At 42.3% G+C, this 11398-nt stretch overlaps 1 protein-coding gene across 1 annotated transcript in view; it reads left to right on the plus strand.

Moving 5' to 3' along the window:
* Window positions 1–7361, plus strand: part of LOC137532704 (G patch domain-containing protein 4) — a 31619-nt gene extending 24258 nt beyond the window's left edge. The window contains exons 6-8 of the mRNA XM_068253531.1: window positions 667–779; window positions 3048–3098; window positions 4519–7361. Of these exons, the coding sequence (XP_068109632.1) occupies window positions 667–779; window positions 3048–3098; window positions 4519–5521 (1167 nt within the window). The 3' untranslated portion in view covers window positions 5522–7361. The remainder of the gene's footprint in view (window positions 1–666; window positions 780–3047; window positions 3099–4518) is intronic.
* The last annotated feature ends 4037 nt before the right edge of the window (window positions 7362–11398 follow it).

The raw sequence follows: 11398 nt of genomic DNA on the forward strand, positions 1-11398 counted from the left end.
AACCCGCCCTTATTGGGTGGAATATCAGAGGTTTGTATAAGCATTATTAAGTGTCCGTATTATCTTTTATATTAACTGAAGTATGGTGGCAAGTAAGTAGCTTATATACCTGGCTGCCTATTGCTTATGCAAATTGTTTCTTTTGCAGTTCCTGTCCACGGTGGGGAGGGAGACAAGTCTCATCCAGGGGTGCTGTCCTCCTGACTACCGGAAAAGACGTTACCGTAAGTAAAGTTGTCTTTTATTATGGCCTTACTGGCCCCATCCTAACCTTAACCTAACCCTCTGGTTTAAGTGCATTTTTAGTTTATATTCTATAGCTATACTGGGGTTGGGTCTTTTAGTTGGTGATATTTCCACTTAGAATATAAAATCACTTTAAAAGATACCGTAGTTGTTCTTATTAATACAAGTATAGTAAATCAGTCCCAGATTGCCCTAATCAATAATGCAGTTTTTAATTTTGCCTTTTTAAAGAGATCTGAGAATGTGTTGGCTACTTCTTGTTTATAAACCATTAACCTCACTACTGTCTATTGACAATAAACCCATATTACTGTGCCATTGTCATTCCTCCACTACTATTCAGATCATTACTTGCTTTATGATCTGTTGGTAGGTTTGATCATTGCTTTTTGAATAATCACTTCTCTTGTATATTTGCAGTCTGCTACTTTGCTGTCTGGTGGAGAAAAGCCAGTGGAAAAAGAGTCCTCCTCTGAGAGCAGTGACAGCAGTGAGGACGAGGATGAAAAGCTTGATCTTTCTTCTACCACAAAGTATGTGGACATATTTTGCCTAGAAAGCACCCATAGACATAAGAAAGCAACTGGATAAGCAGGCAGAATCCAACCGGTCTTATTGCATTCTAGTGGCAGGCTTACATGTCAATGTGAACGTTTAGCCTGGCTGATCATCCTGTCTATGAAGAGAAACAGTGAGCTGAATGTCCAGATCATAGCTGAACATGCTCTGCACAAATAACTTTAACATCTGTTGGTACTTTACTTTTCAGACAGAGCGGTTTGTGTTTCTTGCTTGTTTACCCTTACTCCAGAGTGTTGAGCTTTGTGTCTAATGAAGAGTTCCACTTTCTTAAGATGGTCATATAAGAGGAATACAAAAAAATAATGCTTAGTAATTCTTCAATGTAACGGGAAAACATAGAACCTCCCAGCAGCAATGAGTTTTGGATACACGAGAGAACTTAGAGGCTAGATCTTGGCTTAAATTGAGAATTACAGTTTTAGTTATTTACTGTTACCATATTTTTCACCATATAAGACGCTCTGGAATATGACACCCCTAGGTTTAGAGGGCAAAAACCAGGAGAAAAAAAATGATACTAAACCTTGTGCGTCCATGTTCCACTATCGTCTTGTAGATGTTCTCCCACAGTTGGTATCCTCCCATGCCCCCTTCTGTCCCCAGGTGTCCCATTCTGTCCTCCCAGATGTCCCCTTCTGTCACCAGGTGTGCCCTACCGTCCCCTGGTGTCTCCCTTTCTGTCCCCAGGTCCCTCTAAGTGTCCCCTTTTGTCCTCCCTGGTGCCGTTACCTCCCCTGTGTCCACGCTCTCTCCCTCATGTCCCCTCTACCTCCATGTGTTTATAATTCTGTCCCCTTGTGTCCTTGCTCCCTGTTTAAATGTATAAATTGTAGCTGTAGCTCTCACCTCTCTAGCCGCGCCTGCGGGAATAGCCAACCTCTTCACCGCCGCACTTCTCGCTCTAGTGCTGGCTTGTACTGATGACGTGTCATTACAAGCCGTGGTCACTAGAGTGAGAAGTGCGGCGGTGAAGAGGTTGGCCATCCCTGCGGGCGCTGCTTTAGAGGTAAGAGCCATAGCTACAATTTATACATTTAAACGGAGCAGGGACACAAGGGGGACAGTATTAGAAACACGTGAAGGTAGCAGGGACACGGGGGAGATAACGGGGGCAGGAGTATAGATGCATAGGACAGAGTGGGCACATAAGCATGGAATCCCCGACGTGGCGGCAGGTCACGGTTCGTAACGGCAGGCGTTCAGAAGTCGGGGATTTCTTGCCTTTGCCGTATAAAGCGCAGGGACTTTTTTCCCCCATTTTTAGGGGAGAAAAAGTGCGTCTTATATGGCGGAAAATACGGTATATATTAATGACTTCTTCGATAGAGATAGCTTTTGCTCCTAATATTACAGTTGGAGAGAAATAATTGGTTTGCTTCCACTTCTAGGTGGCCTTGGATATGGTCAGCAGCCAGGCTATAGTATTGGATGCCGACTGAGTGCCTGCCAGTATGTTGGAGCAGTCTGCTAAAAGTGGAAATTACTTGTCTCTCCAAACCCATTCAGAGACTTTCCCACTAGGCCTCAGTCTTTTGGTGTAGAGTATATCTCAACTCAACCTGTACAGAAAAAGCAAATATGGAAGATAAGCTCATTTGAACGCACTGGATGGTAACAATATGTCTGCTTCCATGAAACTAGATTTAGCCGTGCGGTGTGTGGCACCACATTGCTCCGCCACCAACAGGCCTTCAGGGAACACAGTGTTAGTACAGGTCGCCATAGACTAACATGTGTTCCGGACCGATGTAGATCACCACAAGTTAACACAGAAGCCGTGCAGTAACGTACTTTTGGACCTGCGTCAGGGATGCGGCAAAAACATCACTTCCGTCGCACCATAACGTCAAAGTATGAAAGTCTCCATAAACTTTCATTGCAAGGCGGTGGGATGCGAAATACCGCACCTCCCCGGTGTGAAAGGGCCCCAAAATGTCCTTAATGTGCTACAACCATAGTGTTTGAAACCAAAACAAAACCTAAAAACACTTTTGTAGCTGATGCTTAATGGACAGAAAAGGTACAAATGTTTTCCCTATTCTATGCCCAATTCAATTAATTGGTATAAAGTCCTTTAAATAACAGGATAAATAGGCAGGAAATACTTCGCTGTGAAGACAGTTTCACAATGGAGCCCATGGATTACATTTGCCTGTGTGCAACACTTGTATTGTCACTCAAATAGATCTGAATTATTTGATTTTATTGTACTCCTACAGGCTGACAGATGAAGACCTCATGAAGATCTGTGGAGGACGCACTGCTCATAAGTAAGGAAGTTACATTGTGTATATGGTCACAGTGGAGTTGTTTAATGTTTGACACAAATTAAGCCTAAGTTTTAACTTGTGGCAGCGTCCATTTCCAAGACGGATGCTGGCACTTGTGCTGATGCAGCTACTACTATAATTCCCTCTAGCCATGCCCTGCATGGCTATGGGGATTCAGATACATTGGGCATGATTCACAAAGCTTTTTCACCAGTTTTCCTCTGTTTTCACCTTATCTATGTTACATTTTTAAGTTCCCAAAGATCAAAAATATGATAATTAAGGTAAGAAGAGCAATATTAAAATTACGTTAATCAGCAACAACTTACTTTGAGTGTTTATTTTGCTTGTTAATTTGCTCAAATGTTATTTTTATTAATTGGGTGATAAATGAGACATGTATGATTTCAATAGGCTGCAATTCCCCACTAAATTTGCGTGCATGGAATAGCTGTCAATCACATCTACTGGAAACAAGCCCTAAAGGCTCGTTCACCCTGGAGGCGTTTTTGGATTTTTTTAAGAGCCTGCGATTTTTTTTCAAAATCTCCCTGAAAGCACTTATACCATCTTTAAAATAAAATTCTTCATTTTTAAATGCGCTAGTTCTAATTAGGGCTATCCATCCGCTTTCCGCTCAGAGAAGCGCTGCATGGACCATTTTAGGGGCGATTTTGCTACAGTGGAAGGTATGGGAAAAACGCGAAATGCTCACAAAATTGCTTTGTGCAGCGATTGCGTTCACGTTTTTAAGAATAAATACATTGTATTAATTCCTTTCCTGGATCAAAGAGTTCACTTCCGAGTTTACTGACGTCAGTAAGTGAAAAAAACGGAATCGCTCTGCAAAAACGCCTACAAAATGCTTACCAAAAAGTGTCAATACTCAGTGTCAGGATATGAAGGGCATAATTAAGACCATTTTTTTTAGCCACAGTGTCCAGGAATCCCAGGTGTACTAAACCACCTTTAGAAGTCTGCGGCTTATGAATGTGGAAACACCAATGTCATATAGATGTCTGCAGCAGTCTAAGGGTTACAATGGACGGTTATGGTCGAGAAATGACCCAAAGCTTGCTGCTGGTCTTAAAGGGTGCTTATGAGGGCAGTGGGTCAATAGAAATGATGTTGAGTGCATACATTGCCCACTTATCAAAAAGCACCAGTTTCCATAATACAGCACATCTTTACATGAATGTAGTAACTGCATATTAGTAGTATACATCGGGTACTTTTAAAACATTTTAATTAAATGCAGAAAGTCAGAATCTGGTTAGCACATTTTTCATATTTTGTTTTGTATATGAAGTAGACCTCTGTTCATTTTGTATTATCAGTGTTTCAAAATTAAACAAGGAGTACTTATTGAGGAGAAAAATAAATCCATTTGGCTCTAAAGCATTATTTTCCTGTTTTCCAGAGGTGCAAGGCATGGATTGAAAATGAGTGCAAAGCTTTCAAGAATTGAAGAACAGGAACGTGCTTTTCTAGAAAAATATAGGAAGAAGGAACCAAAGAAAGAAGCAGCAAAACCTACTACACTATCTTCAATGGAAGAAGACACAAAAGCAGGAAAAGAGAAGAAACGACATAAGCAGGATATGACTAAAGATGTTCAGAAAACTGTGTTTGACACAAAATCGTCAAAGAAAAAAAAGAAGAAACCTTCTGATGATAAAACGGTACAGGAAGTTGTAAGCAGTGGTTGCTATAAGGGACTAATTTCTATAGAAAAGGATGAAGTGACATCAAAGAATTGCATTGTAGGCAGTGAAGTTTTACAAGATGTTCTTAATGGCATTGATAATGATCCTTTTCCTAGAAAAAAGCATGCCACTACCTCAAAAAAGAGGAACATTGTAGATGAGGTGCTTGAAGAGTGTGCCAATGAACCTGTTCATTTATTGGAAGAGGACTTAAGATCCTCAAAGAAGAAAAAGAAGAAGAAAGCTCTAGATGAAGATGTCAGACATGAGTTTAAGGATCCCAAAGACTACGCTCAAACTATTGACGCAGAAGAACCATCCGTAAAAAAGATGAAAAAGAGAAAGACAGCAGATACCGAAGAGAAGGCAAATGGGAACCTTCTTGATGGCCATCAAGACATTTGTTCAGAAGATGAAAACCTGAGAGACTCAAAGAAAAAAAAGAAAAGTTTACATTTTGAAGATAGTGTTGAAAAAAAAGATGATTCTACAGAAAATATCCAATCTAAAAAAAAGAAAAAGAAGAAAAAGGAAAACGAAGTGAACAAGGTTGAAAAACGTGCAGTCTATCCAGTGGAGAACTGTCAAGTTTCAAAGAAGAATAAAAAGAAGTCTACTGATCATTGTACTGTAGAAGCGGAGTCTGAGTCAGAAGAGGCTGCAGAATATGCTGAACACAGAATTAAGTGTAAGAAGAAGCGAAAAAACAAGGCCTAATAAACAGTAGCCCATTAAATCTGGACTCCAGGCAAATATTTTAAATGCAGTTTATATACAATGGTTCATGTGGAAGATGTTGCCTGACAAAACATTTGTAATTCTTTTCAGCCAGTCCTGTGAGTCAGATTCATCCTAATATCACTCTTGTGCTTGGTAAATAGTCATCTCCACATATACTATTTGAGGTGCAACAGCACTTTTATGGGATGTCATCCTGCGAGGCCTGTTTCACCGGATGCGAAAAAGCAGTTAGTACAGGAATTTAGGAGGCAATAGTCTCAGAGGGATTAAAGGCACATCTGATGTAGAGGCAGTTCTGCCATTCAGCTGTGCGAAACTGAAGTATGGAAAGTGCTCAGTGGCTCACAAGTTGGAGGCTGATCTGCACCTTGAGCTCTCATTTCTGCCGTTCGTGTGAAAGGGCTGGCTTACACTGAATCAGTTGGAGGGGGCTTTTAAAGGATTTCCTGTTCCAGGTCTACCAGGGCTCATATTTAAGTCTCTCAGCAGTGAGAATTCAAACTGTAAGGGTGCATACACACCTTCAACTTTGGCCAATTTTACCACCTATGTAGTATGAGGGTCAACATTGAATGTGCATATCAGACTTTATATGTAGTAGGAGAGCTTGCCTACACAATCTGTTCATAGTATTCAAAATCTGTAAAATTGGCTAATTAAAATTGTGTGTACCAGGCTTAATGCTATGTACACACCATTCCAATTTCCCATCAGATCGACTGGTGGAACTGATAATCACTGACATGTCCGATCTGTTCCCAATTGACAACAGGATCGATTTTGTTCAGTAGTGATCTGAAAATCAATCCCTTTATCGATCATGGTGGAAATTATCGTTTCGACCAGTCGATCTGACAGGAAATTTTGGTGTGTACCTATCGTAGGAAATTGAAGAGGTTCTTACCCTCACTATCCAATTATATTTGTATCCACTAAGTTGGGCTTTAATGTACATAGGAAGTAGGTCTTTATCCTAGGAAGTGTATCCTTGATGTAATGATATGCAGATATGCGCTCATTTTTACTGAAAACTATTGTACAGACTTGGACATAAACCGCTGTAGCCTGTGCACAAGGTATCATGCTATCGCCCTACACCGTGAATGAACAGTTAGGCCTTGCACCTGTAAAGCGTTATCACAATCACTAGCGATTTTGGAAGTGATTTCCCTGCTCCTGTACATTAGAATGGGAACGCTCCCTAAATGCTGCATGTCGTGCGATTGTGGTTTACCTAATCGCAATCGCTCCAGTGGGCTCAGTCCCATCCACTTACATTGGCAAATCGCTAGCTATTTAAACGATCCCTAAGCACTCAAAAAAAAAAAAAAAAAAAAAAAAAAGCTCTACTGGGTTCCTACCCTTATGCTGTAAGAAAAGCCCTATTTGGTGTGCAGAAAATGTTAGGGCCTGATTCCACCATATGTGTTTTATAAACACAATTGTATAGGTATGCGATTTGTCATAAGAATTCCATTGTAGTTTTACTAGGCTGTAGCCCGTTGTAGCACTAACAAGCATGCTGCAATTTTGTTTGCATCTGAACTGAATAAATTCTGAAAGTACACACAAGTGCCTGGAAAAACAAAACACATTTACCTGTGGTTTTTATTGTGAAAGCCCTTAAACCCTCCCTCACAAAATCACTTTTTATAAAACCTCAAAATATTTGTCATGATGGGAGGTTAAACAAATATTTTTTTTATCAGCAAATGAGGGACTATGGACTGATGTGAGACTTGAAAATGTTATTTAAAAAATATCAATTTAACTCTACTGGTGGAATTTACTATGAATTAAACATTTTAATGCTGAACAGTAAGAGACTTTTATTTCAAACCTATATATACACACAGTGCATTCTTCATTTTAATTTGGTGATCTTTTAATATGCAGTAAATTTACATTATCTTCAGAAAAAAGCATCCAATCACCTGTTGAGGAATTAAAAAGGAAAAAAGGATTGGATGTTTGAAGGGTCCCAGAGTAGTGCATAGAAATAAAAAAAACAACAAAAAAACTGGACTTACCTGGGGTTTCCTCCAGCCCACCGTAGCCAGCGAGATCCCTTGGCATCCTCTGGGTCCCCTCCGTGGTCATGCTGGCGACTTTGGCTGAAGTTGTGAAATACTGTGCCTGCGTGGCCCATCTGCACACCCGACACTATCATGCGCCCGTTGCCGTAAGCATCCTGTGCATGTGTGGTTCAATCTTTGGAGAATAATATGGGCGCATGATAGCTCTTCTTAGGTCCAGCAGGTCCCTGAAGTCAGATGAAAATCTGTTGACTAACCTGTGACCACTGCTATCCCCTGCTTCCGTAAGTCAAGATCCGCACCCTCACTAGAGTTTAGGTGAGCCCTATCAGTGACAACAGCCAGTACTGCTACTCAGTCTTACCACCAAACTGATTTATGACAATCCACTCCAAGAACAATTTTTAAGGGAATACTTGGGGGAAAATGAGTTGAACTTACCTGGGGCTTCTAATGGTCCCCCACAGACATCCTGTGCCCGCATGACCACTCACTGATGCTCCATGCCCGCCTCCGGTTCACTTCTGAAATTTCAGACTTTAACCGCTTGAGGACCACAGTCTTTTCGCCCCTTAAGGACCAGAGCCTTTTTTTCCATTCAGACCACTGCAGCTTTCACGGTTTATTGCTCGGTCATACAACCTACCACCTAAATAAATTTTACCTCCTTTTCTTGTCACTAATAAAGCTTTCTTTTGGTGCTATTTGATTGCTGCTGCAAGTTTTACTTTTTATTATATTCATCAAAAAAAGACATGAATTTTGTAAAAAAAATGATTTTTATTTTACTTTCTGTGCTGACATTTTTCAAATAAAGTAAAATTTCTGTATACATGCAGCACGAAAAATGTGGACAAACATGTTTTTGATTAAAAAAAAAACCCCATTCAGTGTATATTTATTGGATTGGGTAAAAGTTATAGCGTTTACAAACTATGGTGCAAAAAGTGAATTTTCCCATTTGGAAGCATCTCTGACTTTTCTGAGCACCTGTCATGTTTCATGAGGGGCTAAAATTCCAGGATAGTATAGATACCCCCCAAATGACCCCATTTTGGAAAGAAGACATCCCAAAGTATTCAGTGAGAGGCATGGTGAGTTCATAGAAGATTTTATTTTTTGTCACAAGTTAGCGGAAAATGACACTTTGTGACAAAAAAACAAAAAAAAATTTCCATTTCTTCTAACTTGCGACAAAAAAAAAAAAAAATCTGCCACGGACTCGCTATGCTCCCCTCTGAATACCTTGAAGTGTGTACTTTCCAAAATGGGGTCATTTGTGGGGTGTGTTCACTGTCCTGGCATTTTGGGGGGTGCCTAATTGTAAGCACCCCTGTAAAGCCTAAAGATGCTCATTGGACTTTGGGCCCCTTAGCACACTTAGGGTGCAAAAAAGTGCCACACATGTGGTACCGCCGTACTCAGGAGAAGTAGTATAATGTGTTTTGGGGTGTATTTTTACACATACAGATGCTGGGTGGGAGAAATATCTCCGTAAATGACAATTTTTTTGATTTTGTTTACACACAATTGTCTATGTACAGAGAGATTTCTCCCACCCAGCATGGGTATGTATAAAAATACACCCCAAAACACATTATACTACTTCTTCTGACTACGGCGATACCACGTGTGACACTTTTCTGCAACCTAGGTGCGCTAAGGGGCCTAACGTCCTATTCACAGGTCATTTTGAGGCATTTGTTTTCTAGACTACTCCTCACGGTTTAGGGCCCCTAAAATGCCAGGGCAGTATAGGAACCCCACAAGTGACCCCATTTTAGAAAGAAGACACCCCAAGGTATTCTGTTAGGTGTATGGTGAGTTCATAGAAGATTTTATTTTTTGTCACAAGTTAGTGAAAAATGACACTTGGTGAAAAAAACATCAATTTCCGCTAACTTTTGATAAAAAAATAAAATCTTCTATGAACTCGTCATACACCTAACAGAATACCTTGGGGTGTCTTTTTTTTAAAATGGGGTCACTTGTGGGGTTCCTATACTGCCCTGGCATTTTACAGGCCCTAAACCGTGAGTAGTCTGGAAACCAAATTTCTCAAAATGACTGTTCAGGGGTATAAGCATCTGCAAATTTTGATGATAGGTGGTCTATGAGGGGGCAAATTTTGTGGAACTGGTCATAAGCAGGGTGGCCTCTTAGATGACAGGTTGTATTGGGCCTGATCTGATAGATAGGAGTGCTAGGGGGGTGACAGGAGGTGATTGATGGGCGTCTCAGGGGGTGGTTAGAGGGGAAAATAGATGCAATCAATGCACTGGGGAGATGATCGGAAGAGGGTCTGAGGGGGATCTGAGGGTTTGGCCGAGTGATCAGGAGCCCACACGGGGCAAATTAGGGCCTGATCTGATGAGTAGGTGTGCTAGGGGGTGACAGGAGGTGATTGATGGGTGTCTCAAGGTGTGATTAAAGGGGGGAAATAGATGCAAGCAATGCACTGGCAAGGTGATCAGGGCTGGGGTCTGAGGGTGTGGGCGGGTGATTGGGTGCCCTAGGGGCAGATTAGGGTCTAATCTGATGGGTAACAGTGACAGGTGGTGATAGGGGGTGATTGATGGGTAATTAGTGGGTGTTTAGGGTAGAGAACAGATGTAAACACTGCACTTGGGAGGTGATCTGACGTCGGATCTGCAGGCGATCTGTTGGTGTGGGTGGGTGATCAGATTGCCCGCAAGGGGCAGGTTAGGGGCAGATTGATGGGTGGCAGTGACAGGGGGTGATTGATGGGTGGCAGTGACTGGGTGATTGATGGGTGATTGACAGGTGATCAGTGGGTTATTACAGGGAAGAACAGTTGTAAATATTGCACTGGCGAATTGATAAGGGGGGGTCTGAGGGCAATCTGAGCGTGTAGGCGGGTGATTGGGTGCCCGCAAGGGGCAGATTAGGTTCTGATCTGATGGGTAACAGTGATAGGGGGTGATTGATGGGTGATTGATGGGTAATTAGTGGGTGTTTAGGGTAGAGAACAGATGTAAACACTGCACTTGGGAGGTGATCTGACGTCGGGTAAACACTGCACTTGGGAGGTGATCTGACGTTGGATCTGCGGGCGATCTATTGGTGTGGGTGGGTGATCAGATTGCCCGCAAGGGGCAGATTGATGGGTGGCACTGACAGGGGGTGATTGATGGGTGGCACTGACAGGGGGTGATTGATGGGTGATTGACAGGTGGTCAGTGGGTTATTACAGGGAAGAACAGTTGTAAATACTGGCGAATTAATAAGGGGAAGGGGGTCTGAGGGCAATCTGAGTGTGTAGGCGAGTGATTGGGTGCCCGCAAGGGGCAGATTAGAGTCTGATCTGATGGGTAACAGTGATAGGGGGTGATTGATGGGTAATTAGTGGGTGTTTAGGGTAGAGAACAGATGTTAACACTGCACTTGGGAGGTGATTTGACGTCGGATCTGCGGGCGATCTATTGGTGTGGGTGATCAAATTGCCCGCAAGGGGCAGGTTAGGGGCTGATTGATGGGTGGCAGTGACAGGGGGTGATTGACAGGTGATCAGTGGGTTATTACAGGGGGATAGAGCTATACAGTACACAGGGGGGGGGGGGTCTGGGGAGAAACTGAGGGGTGGGGGGTGATCAGGAGGGAGCAGGGGACAGTTTTGGGTAAAAAAAAAAAAATAGCGTTGACAGATAGTGACAGGGAGTGATTGATGGGTGATTAGGGGGGTGATTGGGTGTAAACATGGGTCTGGCAGGGGGGGGTCTGAGGGGTTCTGTGGGCGATCAGGGGGCAGGGAGAAATCAGTGTGCTTGGGTGCAGACTAGGGTGGCTGCAGCCTGCC

The sequence above is a fragment of the Hyperolius riggenbachi genome, chromosome 9 (genome assembly GCF_040937935.1).
Source record: "Hyperolius riggenbachi isolate aHypRig1 chromosome 9, aHypRig1.pri, whole genome shotgun sequence".
Lineage (NCBI taxonomy): Eukaryota > Metazoa > Chordata > Amphibia > Anura > Hyperoliidae > Hyperolius > Hyperolius riggenbachi.